The sequence below is a fragment of the Mustelus asterias genome, chromosome 3 (genome assembly GCF_964213995.1).
Source record: "Mustelus asterias chromosome 3, sMusAst1.hap1.1, whole genome shotgun sequence".
In the NCBI taxonomy this organism is placed as follows: domain Eukaryota; kingdom Metazoa; phylum Chordata; class Chondrichthyes; order Carcharhiniformes; family Triakidae; genus Mustelus; species Mustelus asterias.
In genome coordinates, this window is record NC_135803.1 from 120,910,885 (window position 1) to 120,934,658 (window position 23,774).

Here is a 23,774-nt window from a genome sequence, read left to right on the forward strand (position 1 = left end):
AATCTGGGGTACAAGTCGTATTGTAAACAACTGCCCTACATAATGTATTAGCACGACAGTTTCGTTAAACGGTTTCCACTTTTCACTGCATCTAGTCTTTGAAGCTGTCTTGCGCTATTTTCTTGCCATATAAATGCAACAACTCATAACATAAAGAGAGAATTGCATCAAATTTACAGCACAAAAGCAGGCTATGCAGCCCAACTGCTCTATGCCGGTGTTTTATGCTTCACTCAAGATTCCTCCCAACCTATATCACCGAAACCGATCAGCATATTCTTCTAAAATGCAGCAGTGTTTTGTCGAATGCAATATTTATGTAACATGTGAACCCAGTTCACAACATTCATGATGTGATCACTTGCACACTGTTCAACCAATCCTGCTTTCTTGCACAAATGATTAATTCCTGACCTCCCTTTGTACAGCCGCCATTTATAGATTTAAAAACAGACAATTTTTAATCCTGATTGCTATACTTTCTGCTAGATGCAGCCAATTGAGCACGAAACCACTGATGGGATGTTAGCATCCTTCCACCTCAAACAGCTGTGCACAAGCAACTTGAGGATTTTCCTGTGGTGGGTGACATTTCATGGTGCAGTGCACTGGTGTTCTGACACAGCCATAACATCCAAAGACAGTTATTGATATTAGTGTTATTAGCATTTTAATTTTTACACTCTAATCTACTCATGTCACAAAAGTCTCCAGTACATTAGGTGCACATTTCAGGAATTAAGAAGCTAAGTTTAATGTGCTGAGGGGGTCAGACTTTTATGTGGCAATAGTGGATGAGACCCTGGGGTTGATTTAACTCGACTGGGAATCTCAATATCATCATGCAGTCCATGGAGATCCAGCCAATATTTGCATTGCTGTGAATACTACTTTGGTTGTTAACTCTTTCTCTTCTTACTGGTGCAAAGGAGGGCTTTTGTACATTTATTGTAATTGTTTGAGGTACAGATGGAGCAAATGGGAATCGACTGAGAGAACAGCAGCATACTGGAGCTTGCAGGAGAATCATTTACTGTAGAAACAAAATCCAATGATCTGTCCAGCAATATGCAAGTGGTAACAGAATCCTAAAGGCTGTGCACTTGTCACCAAAAAAACCATTGTACCTTTAAACTGACTGTGTTTTAATCATTATAGCATTGGTAATGGAAAATTGGTCATTATAAATCCAAGACATGTACCTACAATCCTGTACTACAAGATGTAACAATGATAATTGAGACAGAGATATAATAAATGCACTTGGATTGTTGTGTTATTAGTTGCTCCAGTTAAGATACTAGCACCCAGAAAAGTACTATAGATGGTTTCATTTGGCAAATGATTTGTGATCCTGCTGCCCGGATCATTTCCTGCAGGGAAGCTTTGAGCAAATCACAGATGTGAATGAACTTCATAATAGCCAGTGACACCACACAGAAATAATCATTTACATTCAATAGTCATAGGAGGGTTGAGGAGAAACACAACCAGGTAAGTAAACCAAAGGCTCACAATGGATGGCAAAATATCAAGATTCTTCATGGGCATGTTGTGGAAGTTTATCATTCATATTGGGAATCTTAAGTGTGACATGTGAGTATTTCCCATACTGTTTGTATTTTAAAGGAAAATCTTGTTTTGTATTTAGACTCCTTTTGTTCTCTGATTCTTTACTGTTCCTGTTTCCATTGAACATTTTATTTTCTTCTTGGGCTGTCTTTAATTTTCTTCCTGTTGATTTGTATTCTTTCTTGCTTTTCCTTGTTCCTGTTTTAAACATAATTCTCATGTATTTGCTTTTTTGTACTTTTTTCCAATATTTCATGATACATTACATATTTCATGATATCACATAGGAAACTGGGTATTTGTAGGCAACAGTTATTATCTCAGGAACTTCCTTCCATGAAAGTTGTTAAATGTTTCCTCTTCATTTTACCTGTAGTGACGGGAGAAGCTGATAGGAGTGAAGGAAAAAAGAACACGAGAGAGATTGAGGAAGCTGAGAGGAAAAGAATAGGATAAGAGGGAGACAGTGACTCATACAGGGGTTGGAAATCTTCTAAATCTTGCTGACACTGGCACTCAGACTGTTCAACATTAGGAGACATCACAGCCAAGCCTGATTCTGTCTTTGTCCAACATTCACACATAGAACCAGAGGTCTGTGGATAATAGTTTGGACAAGGCTTTTGGTTTGAATTTCGTTTGCTTTCCTTCACCTTCAAGGTATGGAGGTGCAGTCCTCCCAACCTCAAGTTAGCATAGGTTGGAGATCAAACATGGGGTCATTTTGATTTAAATAGCTTAGCAACAAGTCATGTGTTAACTTAACTGATGCCTTCAAATTTCAATTACCTAATGCAGTGTCATATAAGACCAGTTTAACTTGAGCACGAGTGTCTCTTTTGCTTTTTGCATTCACCCTGTTGATAAGTTAATTGTGAACTGCAGTACCAGACTTTGATGAGTAATGCAGATGGTTAAGTACATCATATAAAGATTGCTGATGTAGTAATTGTTCATAGAATATTTTCTGGAGCAAGTTGACAGATAAATGATTAAAGTACAGCTGATGTTGAGCATTAAACACAAGGGCACTATATTATCACCATTAAAAATGATTGTCCCAACAATGCTGACATGAATAACTGTGCTTTTGACCAATTAGGTTACTGATTTCACTCAACTCGCAACCAACTGAAAATCTAATTTAACGCACAGTAGAAAAAGTGAGGGCTGAGGTTTGTTATTTGTTTATCAGATGCTTAAAACGTTACTATTCAAGCAGGTTATAATTCTGCCCACTCCAATTAATGTCATTGTAACAGTGGGCACCTTCCATTCACCAGTAAGAAAGAAGGTGAGATCCGACCAAAATGTGTGGGTTTTATTGCCATCAGTGCCCTTACTGAGTTTCAACTTGCAGCCAACTTGGAGACATTGCCGTGATTCACAATCTTGACTGTGGCAGTAAATTGCAACACTAAAACCACAGTCTGTGATTTAGACCTAAAATCAATTGGGGATGGTGACACCGATTCTAACAGTGGAAGCCTTTAATTTGATAGTGCCATTTGCTGAACCGTTCTAAAGCTCATAAAACTGTCAGAGCAGCAGACAAAATACTGTCTCTGTCCAGTTGTTAATGGAAACCAATTGACCTTCATTATGTTTCCACACATGTATGATGTTATGACATCTCTATGCTTTTCCCACAGTTCCAGATTATCAAGAACAAGATATTTTCCTCTGGAGAAAAGAAACTGGATTTGGATTTAGGATACTTGGTGGGAATGAGCCAGGGGAGCCAGTGAGTAATTAAAGATGGTTTGCTATTGCTGAATATTTTATTTGTTATGTTCCATTTGGGGAATTATGATTTACCCTTTTCCTGCATTGAATCTCAAGTGGACCTGAGGTAGTACTTTCCCATTTTAAAATGACACAAGTAATATGCCAATTAATGGCTGCATACTAGATTTTGAGACTTGCTTGGTAGATTCAGTGTTACCTGAGACATGGACTAAACATATGGAGCTAATAAGTTCATGTCACCAGAATAATGCACATCCATTTTGCAGTTTTAATGTCCGTAATGTGTTATTTCCTTATTTTCAGATAATAACAAAAGAGATTAAATAGTTTTCTTAGTTCTTAATGGGATCGGCACTCTGCTGCATGCCAAGTCCACTTCTGTGATGTATTGGAGTCATTGGTGCTGCTCCAATAGCATCAAGTACATTTGCACTAACTTAGCAAATGTTGTACTTTGCGTTGCAATTATTCTCTTTCCTGCTTAGAGACGTATAAGTGAGCCCAATTTTGCAGCATATAAATTAGTTCTAACTGCTCTATAACCCTACACATTCAAACAATACCATTTACTGCTTTAAACACAGTATGTTTGATAATGCATCACTATTTTCTTCATAAAATCTGATGGTTATTACAGATTGAACTGAATTGAGGAGGGCGGCAAACATCTACCTGTGTTAAAATTTCTGCCATAAATTGAATAGTAAACCTTACTAAAATTCTGAATATTTCAGGACTTTTTACATGAATTCAAATCTTGAAATCTCATCTTTTCACGAAGTTTGGATTCCAGTGCTTTGCACCTTTAACTGTAGCCAGCCAGGTTTCCATTGGCTCAAGGAGAAGGCGGGCCTGGTGGACAAGAGCAGGAGTGCTTCCTCCTGGCTCCCTAAGCTCCCCCCCTCCATCAGAAACTCCTCTGTCTAAGGCAAACTGTCACTGCCATTGCCCTCCCCATCCCCCACCACCTCCACCCAGCAGTCAGGGATCAGACTCCCACTCAGTTGAGGATCAGACTTCAATCATGTGGGGATCCGTGTCAGTAACATCAGTTGCACGGTACATGCCATGAGTAGAATAGAAGGACTATCAAATCCAATCTACTCGAAAATAAACCATTCTGCCTGCACAGCACGATGTCTGGGTTTCCTACATGCTAAACGTAGCACAATAACTAGTAAACGTTACTCCTTTGGTAAACAAAAACATGTTCGACATTAATTAATTAAATTAGGATTTAGAATTTTAAACCATTAATGTTCTCTAAGTTTAAAATTGTGTTAAATTTGTAGCATTGGCAGTTTGAAGGTTATCAGTATTTTAAGAAGCTGAACAACGATTCCCTGCTGTCTTGGCTTTTCAGCATCAAATTCCAAATTGTGCATCAGTGCATCTGTTGTGTCATTAAAAATTCCTTGTTGAGGGTTTGAAGGACTCATTTTCACTTTTCAATGCATAAACATGCAGACTGTGATTACATGTTGTCTTCTCACTAAAGTTTGTATAATGCTGCCGCTAACACAAAAAATGCTCAATGTTTTTAATGATAATTTTGATGAATTGAGATTAGCGTGCTATTAAAGTAACTAGTTGAAATCCTGAAAGATTCTGAATAATTTCCTGTTTTAATTTCTCACAAAAAGCCCAGTTCTTGTGCTTTAATGTACTCATTGAGCCATTGGACTTAGAGAGAAAAATAATTGCACTTCTTCCAGTTATGATCAAGCATTTCCGGTAAACGACACATTTTTTGTATTTTGTCAAACACACACCAATAAAAGCACAAAGTCAATGGCAATGCTTTATTTTGTCAAACCATAAAGAAACACAATATTTGCCCTTGGTTAGGACCACCATATTTGATTAAGTCCAAAGTTCCCTGTCTTTAGTGGGCACCATTGTTTGTTTGGTGACATCTGGCAGATATACTTCTCCTATCTGTTCTGTTTAATACTCATAATATTTCAATTTTAATACGTTTGCAACCTGCTGATAAAGTCAGTAAAATCACCATTGTCCCAGATCACCATAGGCTGCTCTTCCCTTTGAGGTGATTTAACCTGAGGATCACCACACATCAGGTGAAGGATAAGGTTGAGAAGGTGAGCCTTCATGAATAACCTCAACCAGTATGGGAATTGAACCCGTGCTGTTGGTCTTGCTCTGCATCACAAACCAACCATCCAGTCAACTGAGCTAACCAACCTTCCAACCTGTTAATGGGCTATTGCCAGAAGTACATTGGGCTTTTATTTTCTGCATTTTTTTCCCCTCTTGATATATTTAGCTGTGAAAAATGAGAATTAATTATATTGCACTTACTCAATTGAACATTTTAGGAGCAAAACATTGTGACTGACCTTGAACCATGCTTTGTGCAAAGATAATGATACTGTGCATTTCATCAGTCTTTCCGATTCCTTTTGGTACAGATCTACATAGGCCATATTGTGCCTCTGGGCGCTGCTGATGCAGATGGACGACTGCGCTCGGGCGATGAGCTGATATGTGTGGATGGCACCGCTGTAGTTGGAAAGTCCCACCAACTTGTGGTTCAGTTAATGCAACAAGCAGCCAAACAGGGCCACGTTAATCTTACTGTGAGACGTAAAGTCGTTTATTCAGGTTAGTACCTGTCAACATGTGATTGGAAACAAAATGTATTGCCTTGCTCTTGTAAGAACGGTGTTGCTCCCTGGAATACAAAGATCTTCACCAGACCAGTTGACAATAGATTACTGGATTCTGCACAAAATGTAACATTGCAGAAATGGCAACATGTTTTTAAATTGTCTGTGAAATAAGTTGCTTACTAAATTACAAATGCACTCTTCTTATTCTCGATAAATACTTGAAAGAGAATCCAGTTCATTCTCCTCTATAAACTATATTCTTTTAAGTTCTGTAAAATGTCAGGATTTTCTGCCGTTCTGTACGTCCTGATACAATCTGCTAATGGGAGTGAAATCACTGTCTTACCCAAGTGGACAGGCCTTTCTCCATTGTAGTTTTTCTATCATCTATGCACTTGCCGAACCTTTTTCCTTCCTGAGTGCATAGATCAGAGAAAAAGCTTGATATTGTCTGTGCTGTGCAACTGAAGAACAACCGCAAGCCACCTGCTTCACCTTGAAGGGAATGCAGGACCTGAATTGAGATCTCTGGATGATTCACTTAGCCATGACTCATCCTGCAGCATTCATTCAACAAATGGCCTAAGTAGCAGTTTATGTTCGTGTTAGTGATAAAACCTGAGGAACAGCTCCTGCCAAGGGGCATTCTGTAGGCTCATTTGAAAATTCCTGGGAGATAGGGTGATACAGTGTTGCCAACATTCTCTCTGAATCCCAACACACACATGCTGAACTATAGAAGGAGGTTAGGAACCCCACTGTCTGAAATGTGCCAGAAAGTCTCAATAAGGCTGCCGTGCCTAAAATATTTTTAAAGCATTGAATTGATAATTTTCCAGCATGTGTTCAGCTATTTAATCCTGTGGTCTTACCACCATGTGTTTCAACACAGTATGCCTTTTGGTATATAATTTGGTATATAATTCTTCCTCATATGAGGGTGTCTTTGATGTGCTCAAAATGATTACTTTTCAAATGATACACTCTGCTGTCATGTGCTTTAAGCATTGGGCTGCGGGAGGTGGGAATGTGTTTGAGATCCTTTGGGAATGGTGGCATGCTCACAGGGAAATTGGCTTTTGGCCGCATTGACCAACAGTTGGAGCTCAATTTGTGCAGGCAGAATGGTATATTTTCGAGTAGATTGGATTTGATAGTCCTTCTATTCCACTCATGGCATGTACCGGAGGCAGTTCACCAGATTGCCTATTTTTGGAAATGGTCATTTACTATGAACATGCATTAACGCATTGGGGGAAAAAGACCAAACTCTGCAATGAAGTAGAAATCCCTATCTTGTTCGCATGTTAGATGTGCCATCTCCATTCCCATTTATTTACTAAATCTCATCATCTTAGTATGCGCACACATAACAATTTCTATCTGAAAGGTTACAGCAAGTTGGAAGCCCTCTATATTTGTATGGGCGCATGTTGATCTCATGTACCTCACATAAGTGGTCATCATTTGTGGATGGGATTGGATAGTTGTTGTGGTGAGGATATTTGACCACAAGTAACACCAAAACTACAACTGATGATCTCATCAACCAATTTTCAGCAACTTCTCCAGGTTTGCAACCTCGACGTCCTATATGTCCCTGAGCTCAGATTCCGATCCCATATCTTCTGCATCACCAAGACAACCTCCTTCCATTTCTCTAACATTGCCCACCTCCATCTCAGCCCAACCATTACTGAAACCCGCATCCACGCTCTTGGGTTTTCCAAGCTCCACTACTCTAATGGCCAGCATCCCATCTTTCATCTTTCCTAAACTTCAACTCATCCAACGCCCTGCTGCCTCTGTCCAAACTCACATCAGGACACATTGATCCATCATCCCTGTGCTTGTTAAGGTGCATTGGCTCCCAGTCCAGCACTATTTCCAAATTAAAATTCTCATCGTTATGTCCAAATCTGTTCATGGCCTCATTCCTTATTATCCTTGTAATTTTCTTAAACTCTTCAATCCTCTATGCTCCTCCAAATCTGTCTGTTTGTAATATTCTTCATTTCCTTTGTTTTTTCTTTAGTGACTGTGACTTCAGGGGCTGTATTTTCAATCTTCTTGGGGTGGGCCAAGCACATGCGGATTGTGAGCAGCACTCCAGAATGGCATGACAGTCTTCTGACACCTCTGTGACACTCTGGGATTTTTTTAAAGAGCAAATGAGTGGGGGACCCATACGTTTCCAATTAATTTGCTGTTGCGCTCACTGTGAGCTTGTTAACAAGCTGGAGAGGGACAGAATCAAATTTTCAAAGGTCACAATGAGAAGAGTGGAGGGTTTGCAGCAAGTTAGTGCACAGCTGTCAGGAGGACAGCAGGCAGCCATTGTTTATTGTGGCTGCTGATTTAACATCTTGTAAAAACATATAAGGATAGTCAAACTGCAGAGCTCCTGGTGTGGCACAGAGCTTCCATCCCTTGACCAGAGTAGGTTAAATACCTGAGGCAAGTGTATTTGGACATTGTGTGGACCATGAGGCTGCAGGCCCTCTTGTCTCCTGCTTGCTCCATCCCTTTGGGCAATGGCTAAACCTAGTCGTAGCTGTCATCTGACTTTGCAACTCGCCCTCCAGAACTCGTTCCTGCCTCCAGGACACAGCTAATTGGGCACTAAACTTGCTTCCTGTCCAGTTCGGGCCTTTGGAGTGACATTGATGCATCACAGGTTCAGGACCCAGAGATGATTGGGCTTCAAATACCCAGCCCCAGGTTGACAACCCAACCACTGCTGTCTAGGCCCTGATTTGAGAATCTCTTCCCAAAACATCTCCATCTCACTATCTCTCTCTCCCCCTATGGACGCCCCTTTAGTAAAGCTTTTAGTCACTTTTCCTAGTATGCAGTTAAGTAATTCAGTACCAGATTTTGTGTGAAAACTCTTCTGGCACCTTAGGACATTTTACTATGTTATAAGCACTATATAAATATGTGTTGTTGATTATTGCCAGGATGATTTTTGTTTGGCTAATTCAGGAAACTGAGGCTAATTGTAATGCCTCCATTTGTGTTCTGGTTGAGATTAGTTTACTCAGCCCAGGTTGGGAAACCTCGCTGAATGAATTCATGAAGCTCTCGGGAAGATGCAAGCTGACTGCTGGCTGTGAAGGGTTAAATTGTACTGTGTTCCATCTCTCTGCTAACAAAATGAAGAACAATTCTCTTATTGCCAGTAATTTTTGTTTCAAATACATGAACTATTTTGTCATTCTTGTGACAATTTCTGGGATTATGGTTCAGCAGGTAATGCAACACTTCCAAGGTGCCATAATTCAGAGAGAATTTAGGCAGTGAGTTGGAGCTGAGTGACTGTGCAGGGCATCACACCATAAATTAATCAAGTTGTGATCCAGATTTTTCAGATAGGATTTTCCCAATGGGGTTGATTGGCTGCATATCAGAATTAGAACATAGAATATACAGCACAGGAATAGGCCCTTCGGCCCACGATGTTGTGCCGAACATGACATCAAATCAAACTAATCCCTTCTGCCTGCCGTTGATCCATATCCCTTCACTCCTTGCATATTCATGTGCTTATCTAAAAGCCCCAATCATATCTGCCTGCACCACCACCTTTGGCAGCACTTTCCAGACACCTACCACTCTCTAACTTGCCCCTCACATCTCCTTTGAACTTTCTGTCTCTTACCTTCAGTGCATATCCCCTAGTATTAGATTAGGTACATGCCCCTTAATATTAGACGTGTATGCCCCCTAATAGGAAGCCTCAGATGATTTTCAGCAACCTCCTCCCCCCCCCCCTTTCTCTGTTGCAACCGATTCTCACAGTGCAACTACGACCCCAGTTAATGTTGACTAAGGATTGGATCAGTCTGGGTTTTCTTTGCCTAACTCTTTCAACTTTACTGAATTTTCAAATGTCATCTGCTCTTGTTCCACCCCTCTTAATGCAGCAGCTGTTCCAAAGGCTGAGACTGAAGTCCCTGCCTCTCCAGTCTCATCGCATCATAGCAGCAACCAAGCCGTTTCCCTGACTGAAGAAAAACGCACCCCGCAGGGCAGTCAGAACTCTTTGAACACGGTGAGCTCTGGCAGTGGCAGTGCCGGTGGTGGTGGCACTGGCGGTATTGGCGGTGGAGGGGGTGTGCAGCCATACGATGTGGAGATACGGCGTGGAGAAAACGAAGGCTTTGGTTTTGTTATTGTCTCGTCAGTCAGTCGACCAGAAGCGGGCACCACATTTGGTAAGTAATACTTCAAAAAACACGTGGATACAAAACAACAGATTTCAAGGTGCGAAACCCATGATACAGTGAGCGTATTTGCCAGTAAGCAAAATTATTAGAGATTTCATATTTCTCTGAACTAGTATACACTTAAATAGTGAACCCACTCCCATGTAATTTTTCATTCAATTATTCAGATGAGCTGTGTTTGTATAGAAAGAGTTTGATGGCAGTCCACTTTTCTAATGATTTGTCTTCTGTATTAAGATTACACGGGTAATTGAATATAATGTCCTGTTGCAGAAACACTAAACCAATCTTGTTTCCAAACAATAGATTAATTGTATCTATAGAGTAACTTGGTGTAATGTAGGATAATTTGATTGTGTGTGGATTTATTATGGTCATTGGACTTTCCTAAAACCCTGCATGAAATGTCTGCTTTCTGCTTTGCCTTGCTACTTGTGTGGTTCATCTTAACTGGGCAATTCTTTGGGTTACGATGAGTGTGCTTTCTTTGCTAATGATTAAATGTAGCTGATTCAAGCCTGGCTTTTAATTATTTTTTTTTAAGTTCGAGATTACGTAAGAATCTACACAATTTACTTGCTGTTACATTCTGCAGCTCACGATTTTAATGGTGATTTTTTTTTCTCCCGAGTATCAAAGCTGTAGCATAGAAACTAACGTCTTGGTTCCAAATGGATCTCACTGGGTTTGAGGTTTGCTTGCCTTTCTGCAATGAGAAAGAACAGAACATTGGCAAAGTGCTAAATTTAAACACAATTGCGCACAATAGAACTCCTAAACTTGGCCCAATCGATACAGGAAGCAAACACCAGAAACTGGGATGCTAACCGCAACTGGTGTTGATTTGCATTTGGATGTTACATTAGAGTTTTGACATCCTGAAGGAATGAGGCCATACCAAGGTTTCTCCTCTGACCTTTGGAGGTTTTACAATACCTCACCCCAAGCTGGTTGTGTTTTCATGTGCAGTGCATGCTGATACACAGTTAGTTCCCTGTTGTGTTAATTAATCTGAATGAAAGTACAGATGTCTGAATATACACAGTTAAAAATCCACATTCCATCATTCACAGGGCCTTCATTCAAGGCTTCAAATTTAAGGGTATGAATCAAATTTCCACTTCCCCGGTTAAACAAACAAGTATTTTTGCATTTGTGACCAACATTTTGGTCTATATAAATACTTTGTTAACTGAATTGAAGATCTTGGAAAATATATTATTCTAATTGTCCTTTTACTGCCCACACCACTCAAAGCTTGAAACATTACACATTGACTTGCATAAATATTTTCTGATTTGCAATTTAACTTTTTGAAATCTGGGAGGACTAAATGTCACTGAGATGTAATAGATTTCAGTCGATTGTCTGCTTCTTGCAGCAAGTGTTGCCCCGTTCCATTGGCATTTCCACGCTAGAGTCCTGTCCCAACTGTCCATTGGCATATTGCAGTTGAATTATTTTGTTAAATAAGGAAATAGCCCATGGACTTAACTGGTAGAAACTTTGTGCACGCTCTGAAAACCGTGTGATATTTGCTGGACATTATATTTAACCATTGACAGCTACAAATGTTTTACAAGAAGCTGAAGAGGGAATTGCACATTACCACTTCACGACCGCATTATGTAGAACTGATTGCCAATGTTTTGATCATCAACCATGGGATGTAATGCATTCCATCATTAATTTTGCTTGGTGGCACAGTGAATTAACCCCTGACCTTCTGTCTCCCTGTCCTCCTTTCCTAATGGTTCACCTTTACCACCTTCCCAATTAAAACTTGTACAAAACCAGGCAATGCATGTGTAGCCATGCCTCACAAAATAGGTCGGATAATCGAAGGAAGCCCTGCAGACCGCTGCGGCCAGCTTAAAGTTGGGGACCGGATTTTGGCCGTTAATGGATGTTCGATTACCAACAAGTCCCACTCAGATATAGTCAACTTGATCAAGGAGGCTGGAAACACTGTAACCTTGCGCATCATTCCTGGTGACGGTGAGTTCACAGCCGTCCCACTTTTACGGAGGTGAAATAAGTTTGGTTGCATGTTGCTAATTTCTATTCTGTCTCAATTAATTCTCTTGCTTTAATTTGTGGTGTGTTTTTATTTTGATGATCGCCTTAGCTTCATTGCATTGAAATAGTTGATTTTTAGAATGTAAATGAGAAGTCCCACAAGTTCTGGCCACGCAGTTTAGTACAATACATTTGTTAATAATTTGGCACTCCCAGTATGGAGTTTTGTGTGCCTAGAAAGCCGATAGGGAACTGGGGTCTGGGAAGGTCCATGCACCTGACTTGTAGCTCATGCAATTTTCTGTCCATAGTTTCCTACTTGGGCTTTTATTGTCATACGTTGTAGTTTTCCTAATTAATCCATGCTCAAGGCCACTCCTTTTAGGTCAATTTACTTTTTATTACCAAGACCTATACTGATGTATTCGGGGTCACATTTGCTGGTTCAGCTAATTTACAATTCAACCCAGTGATTTATGATGGCTAAGCAAGTCAAATTTTGTTTTCACTGTGCGGCATGTCAGCATTTTTACTGGCGTTTCTTTTAAAAATAAAATCCATATTCCTTTTCAATAGAAACACCTTATGTTAGTGCAGCATAAACACAGGGATATATAGATAACTGACTGTGCTACATAATTGTTCTGCAAAACATTTTTTATTAAAAGCAAATTACTGTGAATGCTGGAATCTGAAACCAAAAGAGAAAAAATGCTGGGAAATCTCAGCAGGTCTGGCAGCATCTGTAAGGACAGAAAAGAGCTGACGTTTGGAGTCCAGATGACCCTTTGTCGAAGCTAAAAGGCATAGAAAGTGGGAGATGTTTATACTGCAGGGTGAGGGAATGAAAGATAAGTCATAGCCACAAAAACAAGGGGAAAAGCTTCTGATCTTTTCTCCCCCTTTGCTCCCCTTTCCCCCTTTTTCTCAATTTTACTTCTCTCCCACCTATCTCCTCCTCCCCCCCACTTCTTCATCTGTCACAGTTTACCCTCTGATTTCAGCTTCTTTACCATTTGACCATTCACACCTTCTATTCTCTCTATGGGACTGCCATTAACATCTCTTAGCTTTTCCCCTTGTTTTTGTGGCTATGACTCATCTTTCATTCCCTCACCCCACTGTATAAATATCTCCAACTTTCTACACCTTTTAGCTTTGACAAAGGGTCACCTGGACTCAAAACGTCAAACATTCTTTATTCCCGGTTAGGTTAAGCTGAATTGCTTTCAATTTATTGTCATGCTTAAGAATTAAAAATTACTTACTTGTAATAATTTAAAAGTTGTATTTCACAAAATTATTAGGTATCCAAGATTTTTTAGTGTATGTGAAGCTGTGTTTCTGGTGCTTGTGAAATGATAACAATGAAGAAATGTTTAGTTTTGGACTTTTTAATAATCTATTCTGCATGACTATTGTCACCTTATATCTGTTTGGATGAGCGAATGTTTCCTTTCATGCAGGGATCTGGAACCAAGGCGCACAGTTTAAAAATAAAAGATCTCCCATTTAAGTTGAAGTTGAGGAGCAATTTCTTTTCTCACATTATCATCATCATTAGTCTTTGGAATTCTATTGCAGAGAGCAATGGCGGCTGGGCCATTGAATATATTCAAGGCTGAGTTAGATAGATTTCTGATCGACGAGTTTATGGGGGACAGGCAGGGAAGTAGAATTATTGCCACAGTCGGATCAGCCATGATCCTATTGAATGGTGGAGCAGGTTCGAGCAACCAAATGGCCTACTCCTGATCCTATTTCTTATCTTCCGTTATGTTCTTGGATATAAAATACTAAAGCGATCATGGAAGCATCTTATCAGAAGTTTCTTTTATTTTCTTTTAGAATCTTCCAATCCATCCTTGCTAACAAATGCAGAAAAGATTGCAACAATTACAACCACTCATAACCCTCAGCAGCCACCACAGGATGGACGGTAAGTTAGGGCCTTATAGTCCTGTGGTTTCTATGATATAGATGTCCATGGAAGCACTTAATCTGTTTCTGGGTTAGGAAGGAGAAATATCAGTCCAGTTCCAATGTGCTATTATCTTGCCAAAGACCGTTGTGTATGAAAATGAAGGTGAACATCCTCCTGCCGCTAATTGCTGTCCCTCCAGCCCCTGAACAAATCATTGTGAGTATAAAAGGGATGGTCTGTTTTAATGAAATTAACTGCAGGAGGAATTACACCAGTGATCAAACGGGATAGGCATGCCAGCCATCAGGCAACATCTATGTTTGTTCATGAAGAATGGACGTTTTAGTGAATTACCACAGGGCTACCAATGATCTCAGAGCTGAACCCAAACCCTCATCATTACATTCCGGAGAGAAGGGTGGAGAGCAGTGGGGGAAGGCTGGTGGGAAAGGATAAACTGGAGCAAAGGTCATTGACCTAAAGTTTGCAGTCAGCAGAAAAACAACTCAAAGCTGCTCATCAAGAGCTCGCAGTCGCTGTGGCAAGGTCTTCCTCTTTCCTGACATTAATTTGAATCTGGTACTAAATTTAACATAGAAACATAGAAACCCTACAGTGCAGAAAGAGGCCATTTGGCACATCGAGTCTGCACCAATCACAATCCCACCCAGGCCCTACCCCTAAATCCCTACATATTTCCCTGTTAATCCCTCTAACCTACGCATCTCAGGACACTAAGGGGCATTTTTTAGCATGGCCAATAAACCTAACCCGCATATCTTTGGACTGTGGGAGGAAACTGGAGCACCCGGAGGAAACCCACGCAGACACGAGGAGAATGTGCAAACTCCACACAGACAGTGACCCAAGCCAGGAATCGAACCCAGGTCCCTGGAGCTGTGAAGCAGCAGTGCTAACCACTGTGCTACCGTGCTGCCTTAAGGGATCTCTAGCCATCCAGCAGCAGTACTGTTATCAAGCAGGGTAAGCAGCAAATCACATTGAAGAATTCCAACAGACAGCAAACCAAGAAGCTCAGATTGTCTTTCATCTTTTATATATTTTGTAGGGAATGAAATAAAGTTTGGGCATACACATTAAAAGCTAAAATATCATCATATTATTTAAGAGTTTTTATTCTTTGAAAATTATGGAATTTTTATCATCATGGAAAGGTTTGACAATTATAAAATTTATTTTCAATGCCAACAAGGTTCTTCAGTGGTAATTATGACTTGATGCACAGTTAAAAATCCAGTTCACTCCATTAATAAGGCTTTTTTTGCAGGGGGGGTGGGCGGGAGGGGTTTGAGTTTAAGAGCAATATTACAGCATAAACCAGGAAATTTTCATCAGCTTGGTGATTTCTAAATGATTGCCATCTGTGGGAATTTCAGCACACTGTGAGGAAGGAGCACATCACTGGCAACAACATCAAGTTCTCCACATTTAACTGTGCCTGACAGTGAATGCAGAACATTTTACCATCAGTAAAAAAATCCAGGCCATTGTAGGAATGCCTATGAATTGACAGTTGATTCTGCATAATTCTGTCGAATTACTATTTGGTTACTCGTCTAAGCTGCATTAATAAATGACTTGAAAATCTCAGAACTCATTTGTACTTTTTTCATTTTGTTTGAAGGAATAACACGAAACCAAAGCCAGATGTATCGTATGATTATAAGTCAGCTCAGGTAAGTGACAGTTGTGTGTTTAATTACTGGAAATAAATGCAGTGCTTAATGTAACGCCATTAGATTAAGACCATTTACAAGCTTGGAATACCTCTTACAATATGTTCAGTGCTATTATCCTAAATGTAGTACATACGGTGATCAGTGAAAGTGAGAGAAATTGCTAATTTAAAATGCTCTCGTGTAATTTTATTGTCATCCACACACTGTTTCATCAGCAGAGAGGCTACTTTGCCATGTCACTTTGAACCAACAACTAGAATGGGCTAAGATCATTTGTTTTCTGTGGTGTTTCCTCCATCTTCATGGCACTGAACAGATCTATGCCACTGTTTATGTTCCACATGACCCTTTTCCCACTGTACTTCATTTAACCCAATCTGTGGACCTTTATATTCCTTTCTCCTTACTTACCTAGCTAGGTATCAGTCTGATCTATCCATCTAAATATTTACCTGACATCCTTTTAGATTTGTGCATAATAATTGCCTCAACCAGTCCATATGATAGCGAGTTCTACATTCACCATTCTGAGTGAATAATTTTCTTTTGAATTGCTTATGGGATTTGCCTTGTCGAACCCCTTCACAATTTTAAAGATCTGTTTCAGTCTCTGTTTTTCTGGAGAAAAGAAGCCCTGTCTGCTCGGCCTATCTTGATAGTTTCTGATATTAATGAACCACTTGAACATACTCACCTGATGAAGGAGCAGCGCTCTGAAAGCTCGTGATTCCAAATAAACCTGTTGGACTTTAACCTGGTGTTGTGAGATATTTCACTAAAGAAAATTACAGCATTGGAACAGGCCCTTCGGCCCTGCAAGCCTGCACTAACCATGCTACCCATCTGAACTAAAACCCCCTATTCCGGGGACCATATCCCTCTATTCCCATCCTATTCATGTAAACCCAGTGCAACCACAGGTACTGTGTTTCAATAAATTTGAGTGAACTGGGGCCTCTTATGGTCAGGTACCCGGTCTGATCTATGGAGCCACGAGAATGACAATTGTTCTTGTCAGCTAGTGTTCAATCATGGCTCCACAGGCCACAATTAAGCTATGAACCCCTCTTGGTGCTGCAAATATAATAACATGAATACTTACCAAACAAAAATAACTGCTGATTCCTGATTTACTAGATGCATTGTCTAGTATGCAACAAAAAAACCACCCAGGTTTGTTCCTTCACTTGTACTGATCAAGTAGAAGTTTTTTTTAACATGTTACAACATGGTACAATTAGCCTCATTTTTCTGTGTGGAGAGGTGAAAAGTGAAGTCAGTGTGCCCACTCCTGATGATATCAAGTGATCCCTGAGGAGATACATGAATATGAGGTGGAATTCAACTAGGTTCAGCTCTGATGTTCCTCATTGCCTAGTCTGCTAATGCTAACAACACAGGAAAGGATGGTCAATATTTCTGTTCCTTTTCTACCTCCAAACAAGAGTAATAGGAATAGACCTAACTTAGCAATTGTTCAATATTCCAACGCTGTACCATACACCTGATATCTTAAGAAGTACTCCATCAAATTACAAAAAGAAAGGGTCAGCTTCTTATATTGTGGTTTGGACTCTCAATTGTTTTGTAGGTAAAAGTTTTAATGAAATATTTTCTCATCTGTTGAAAGCTATGGTGGCATCACACCGCAGAGCAGGAAACTGGACAATAGGATAATAAATGCAAGCAATATGCTGAAGCTGAATCAAAAGAACGGGCAATTAACACAAGGGCCAGAATTCTCCCAAAAAATTTCTAAGTGTCGTATTTGCATGAAAACCGGAATAATTCCCGCTTTGTTTTGTTGGGGGAGTTCAGAAAAGAATCTCCCACACTCTATGCGCTGGAGAGGCTGAAATCAGCGCACTGAGCGGGCAACTGCGCATGCGCCAATCTGTCAGTGCCGAGATTGGTGCACATGCAGTGGCCCCACACTGCCGGCTTCCCGATTGCCGGCCGGCCCGATCGCTGACCAGCCCCGCAATCCCTGCAACGCTGGCTCGGGCCCAGCCTTGACAACAGCCCGGCCCGCCCTGATCTCCAGCCCCCATCCCCACAGTCCCCGCGCCCCCCTGCAGTGCCAACCCCACCAACAAGCTGACTGCTCCCCCCCCCTCCCCAGCCCACTCCGATCGCTGGCCTCCCTCCTTCGCCCACCAATCCCAACTACAGAGTGGCAGTGGGACTCTCCACCCAGACTAATTGCCCTATAGGCCCTGCCCCCCATAAGCCCTGCCCCTTGGCACTGCCCTGTGCCCAGTGGGAAGTGCCAAGGTGCCCCCTGGGCATTGGCACTTTGTCCCTTGGGCAGTGCAGGCTGGCACTGCCAAGTGCCAATGCCTGGGGCAGCCCCCCACCGCCCGACCCTCTGGGAGGCCCCAATTGCCGCTCCCCTTTCACAGCGAGGTCAGGCTGCTAGCTCCCCGAAGGTGGGGAGCTACTGTAAACCCCTGCTGGAGTGAAATACTCTTGGCAGGGTGGGAAAGGCTAGCAGGCCTGGAGATTTCAGTCCCAGGCCCGCTAATCACATTTAAATAATATTTAACTGAGCCCCTGAATGCATAATGCAGCTCTGTGCCTATTTCTGGTGCGGAGCTGACAGCTCCAGAAATCTGTCATTGGGAGAGGCGTTTGGGGCCAGATGCCCAGCGCGAATTGTGCTAATCAGACCCCGCTGAAATCTCCCGGCCCTCTGCACTAATTTATTAGTGCAGCAGGATGGGAGAATCGCCCCCAAGAAGTCACTGAGTTTAAAATATAGTTTTGAAAAGTTTTGATTTTTTTTCAATCAAATTCGATTTTTCTTTGTGGAGCGAGAAACCGTGTTTTTCAAACTTCATTAGACTGTGGGAGGTAATGTTTACCAGTGAGCATACTCGCCTCCAGATGTCTGGTAAAATGTCTCATTGTGGGGGTGGAGTGTGGGCATCAGACCAGAGAAAATGTCCAATTTGTATAACTGCCAGATGTATTTATGTAAAATCATCAGGATCAACTCTTTACTCAGCAGAGGGGGCTAATGAAGGGCTGATCATTGGCACTGGGAGGAGGGGAGGGGAAGTGGGGGGGGGGGGGGGGGTCCTAGGCAAACTCCCTCACAAAAGAAAAATAGGCAGGTGTCAGACATTCCATTGAACATCAAACACTAGGCGCAGTCGAGGCACCTGTAGTGCTGCCTGCGTCCACTGACCCATGTGAAGGAGATGCCCTCCCACTGACCCTACAAATGCTTCATACAATCCTGGCATATCCACAGCAACGGCGGCCTCTGGATTTTCAAAACATGTTGTTTTAAATTCACGTAAAGTTCTACCTTTTAAACTCGGGTCATGTGTTCAAAACGTTCTCCGACACCTAGACAGGGAGCAGCTGGCAGTTCCTCTTTGATAGAGAAAAGTCGCTAAGTGGATTTAATCCAACAATTTGGCGAATATTAATTGAAAAGAATTAGAGCATTCTTGTTTCTTCTCATGGTAACAGACATTTATTAACACAGCTTTAATTACATTGTTAACCTTGTTAATGCAAAGTATGAAAATGAAGGATTTAAATTGCGTTCCAAGTGTGTATGGATCACGGCTTGTAATTTGTTTTAATAGCTGAGCATACCTAAAATTTTACCTTTGTAAAGCTGCATTCCTTAATTTGATATTGCTCGTGGCAGAAGCTATTGTATAGCATCTGCCAAATAGAAATGTTTGATGTTAATTAAAAGCAGAATAGAAGGCTCCAGGAGCACCATTTTACAGGTGGGTGGCCTGAACAGACTGCAGCTGCAGTGTGAGCACATCCCTCAAACATCTAAAGAGATAGAAATTACAGTCAGCCTGTCAGATCTGCCGTCCTGGGGGGAGATGAATTGGCTGCATTAGGGAATCACTTCATGATTAATTAATTTAATAAAAGTACATTTCTTTTGCATGGATTTTACAGTAAGCATTGTGGACTGTTGAATTTATTTGTTTAAATATTGTGAAGAAGAACGCGACCCTCCATTACATTCACCTCCTATTCCTGAATGACACACTATATATGCATTCCACAGCTCCCTGTCTGTTAGGGAGATCTGGTCTATTCGTGGAGAGTTCTCTTTAATTTTGTTTTCCCTGCTCTGGAGACAGGTGCCTTGCCTCTACTCAATAGCCCCTTCGCAGGTGAAATCAGAAACATAGAAGCGCAGGGTTCAAGTATCCATCAGCACCACAGCATGGTGGCACAGTGGTTAGCACTGCTGCCTCACAGCGCCAGGGACCCGGGTTTGATTCCTGGCTTGGGTCACTGAATTTTTTGAGGAGGTAACTAAGTGTGTTGATGAAGGTAGGGCAGTTGATGTCATATACATGGATTTTAGTAAGGCGTTTGATAAGGTCCCCCATGGTCAGCTTATGATGAAAGTGAGGAGGTGTGGGATAGAGGGAAAGTTGGCCGATTGGATAGGTAACTGTCTGATCGAAGACAGAGGGTGCTGGTGGATGGAAAATTTTCGGATTGGAGGCAGGTTGCTAGCGGAGTGCCACAGGGATCAGTGCTTGGTCCTCTGCTCTTTGTGATTTTTATTAATGACTTAGAGGAGGGGACTGAAGGGTGGATCAGTAAATTTGCTGATGACACCAAGATTGGTGGAGTAGTGGATGAGGTGGAGGGCTGTTGTAGGCTGCAAAGAGACATAGATAGGATGCAAAGCTGGGCTGAAAAATGGCAAATGGAGTTTAACCCTGATAAATGTGAGGTGATTCATTTTGGTAGGACTAATTTAAATGTGGATTACAGGGTCAAAGGTAAGGTTCTGAAGACTGTGGAAGAACAGAGAGATCTTGGGGTTCATATCCACAGATCTCTAAAGGTTGCCACTCAAGTGGATAGAGCTGTGAAGAAGGCCTATAGTGTGTTAGCTTTTATTAACAGGGGGTTGGAGTTTAAGAGCCATGGGGTTATGCTGCAACTGTACAGGACCTTGGTGAGACCACATTTGGAATATTGTGTGCAGTTCTGGTCACCTCACTATAAGAAGGATGTGGAAGCGCTGGAAAGAGTGCAGAGGAGATTTACCAGGATGCTGCCTGGTTTGGAGGGTAGGTCTTATGAGGAAAGGTTGAGGGAGCTAGGGCTGTTCTCTCTGGAGCGGAGGAGGCTGAGGGGAGACTTAATAGAGGTTTATAAAATGATGAAGGGGATAGATAGAGTGAACGTTCAAAGACTATTTCCTCGGGTGGATGGAGCTATTACAAGGGGGCATAACTATAGGGTTTGTGGTGGGAGATATAGGAAGGATATCAGAGGTAGGTTCTTTACGCAGAGAGTGGTTGGGGTGTGGAATGGACTGCCTGCAGTGATAGTGGAGTCAGACACTTTAGGAACATTTAAGCGGTTATTGGATAGGCACATGGAGCACACCAGGATGATAGGGAGTGGGATAGCTTGATCTTGGTTTCAGATAAAGCTCGGCACAACATCGTGGGCCGAAGGACCTGTTCTGCGCTGTACTGTTCTATGTTCTATGTTCTGTCTGGGTGGAGTTTGCATGTTCTCCCCGTGTCTGCGTGGGTTTCCACCGGCTGCTCCGGTTTCCTCCCACAATCCAAAAATGTGCAAGTTAGGTGAATTGACCATGCTAAATTCTCCCTCAGTGTACTCGAACAGACGCTGGAGTGTAGCAATTAGGGGATTTTCACAGTACCTTCATTGCAGTGTGAATGTAAGTCTACTTGTGACTAATAAATAAACGTTAAACTTTTTGCTTTAACCACTGTACTCACTGTACTGTATTACCTATGCAAACCATTTAGTGTCTGTCTGGTACAAAAGATCCCAAACCAAAGATAAATTCTGACAGGACCAGAAGTGTCCAAATTAAGCATTAATTTTGAACAAAGACAGACATTATGCAAAAGTGCAAACCACTGCTGTGAATGAGGTGACCAATTTTTAATTCGAATTAAAAGAACTGCTTTTGTTTCTACAATTCAAGACCAGCTAATGAATGCAGAGGGAAATGCAGTTTAGTTAAATCTGATTTCTGGGAATGTAACTGCATTGGAAGTCACTTAGAATAGAAAGAAAAGCATTCCCATTAAATGAAGAGAAAATGTTAATTCCAATTTAATGACTCCAAAGATTGTCCAGAATCGATGAATATCCGATAGAAGGACACAACTGTAGAGAAGGATGGAAGTATAGCCTCCGATAAATACTGTCCGATAACTGCAATAGTGATCAATGGCAGCAAATTAAACGACTCCCTGGCTTAGTAGGAGATACCTTGAGTGTTATATCATGCATTCTAACAGTAGCCTCTTCCGTACCCCTATGACCATTTTTTGTACCTTGAAATCTAAAACTGTAGTTACTTATTTTATCATATTTAGAGAATGCAAAATAGGAGCAGACAACAAAATGAATTATGGAAGAAGAGACCAAAAACATCTTCCTCAATCCCAATTTCTTGATAGCAATTAGCATGCATCTGCTGAAATGAAGCTGTTGGAATTTTTTTGCAGCACTGTGGTTTGCTCTTGAGATACTGGTACACAGCTTCCAATACTGCAGGAGAATCTTTTCACTAGTTTCATGTAAGGTATGCCACAGTAGCCACCAGATAAGTTCTGTTGAGCAATAATATATTTAGACAAGAACCAGGGTGGAGATTTTTTTAATATATACATGGCAAGTTGTTATGATCTGGAAAGAATGGTAAAAGATTCAATGGTGACGTATATGAGGGATGTATACTTGATGAGGAAAAGTTGGCAGGACTATGGGGAAAGAGCAGGAAGTGGATTAATTGGATAGCTCTTTCAAAGAATTGACACAATCATGATGGGCAGAATGGCCTTTCTGTGTGCAGTAAGATTCTATGTGTCCCACGTTACAGAGAGCTTCTGCAGAAGCAGCAGCGTCCAAGAGTGTGACCAGATTAACAAATCTAGAAACCATAGAACCATAGAAAATTACAGCTCAGAAACAGGCCTTTTGGCCCTTCTTGTCTGTGCCGAACCATTTTTTGCCTAGTCCCACTGACCTGCACTTGGACCATATCCCTCCACACCCCTCTCATCCATGAACTCGTCCAAATTTTTCTTAAATGTTAAAAGTGACCCTGCATTTACCACTTTATCCGGCAGCTCATTCCACACTCCCACCACTCTCTGCGTGAAGAAGCCCCCCCTAATATTCCCTTTAAACTTTTCTCCTTTCACCCTTAACCCATGCCCTCTGGTTTTTTTCTCCCCTAGCCTCAGTGGAAAAAGCCTGCTTGCATTCACTCTATCTATACCCATCAAAATCTTATACACCTCTATCAAATCTCCTCTCATTCTTCTACGCTCCAGGGAATAAAGTCCCAACCTATTCAATCTCTCTCTGTAACTCAGCTTCTCAAGTCCCGGCAACATCCTTGTGAACCTTCTCTGCACTCTTTCAACCTTATTTACATCCTTCCTGTAACTAGGTGACCAAAACTGTACACAATACTCTAAATTCGGTCTCACCAATGCCTTATATAACCTTACCATAACACTCCAACTTTTATACTCGATACTCCGATTTATAAAGGCCAATGTACCAAAGGGACTCTTTACATAGAACATAGAACATTACAGCGCAGAACAGGCCCTTCGGCCCACGATGTTGCACCGACCAGTTTAAAAAAAAAACTGTGACCCTCCAACCTAAACCAATTTCTTTTCGTCCATGAACCTATCTACGGATCTCTTAAACGCCCCCAAACTAGGCGCATTTACTACTGATGCTGGCAGGGCATTCCAATCCCTCACCACCCTCTGGGTAAAGAACCTACCCCTGACATCGGTTCTATAACTACCCCCCCTCAATTTAAAGCCATGCCCCCTCGTGCTGGATTTCTCCATCAGAGGAAAAAGGCTATCACTATCCACCCTATCTAAACCTCTAATCATCTTATATGTTTCAATAAGATCCCCTCTTAGCCGCC

The 23,774-nt window shown here is 41.5% G+C and overlaps 1 protein-coding gene across 9 annotated transcripts in view; it reads left to right on the forward strand.

Moving 5' to 3' along the window:
* The window catches only part of magi1b (membrane associated guanylate kinase, WW and PDZ domain containing 1b), a 458,604-nt gene that overhangs the window by 405,893 nt on the left and 28,937 nt on the right, over positions 1-23,774 (forward strand). For 3 of the 9 annotated variants that reach the window (XM_078209494.1, XM_078209497.1, XM_078209500.1), the window contains 6 exons: positions 3,225-3,316; positions 5,754-5,946; positions 9,881-10,171; positions 12,014-12,181; positions 14,051-14,141; positions 15,772-15,823. In XM_078209494.1, coding sequence (XP_078065620.1) covers positions 3,225-3,316; positions 5,754-5,946; positions 9,881-10,171; positions 12,014-12,181; positions 14,051-14,141; positions 15,772-15,823 — 887 coding nt within the window. Of the gene's footprint in view, positions 1-3,224; positions 3,317-5,753; positions 5,947-9,880; positions 10,172-11,980; positions 12,182-14,050; positions 14,142-15,771; positions 15,824-23,774 lie in introns of all 9 variants that reach the window. The other 6 variants (XM_078209492.1, XM_078209496.1, XM_078209493.1 and 3 more) reach the window with 4 other exon arrangements.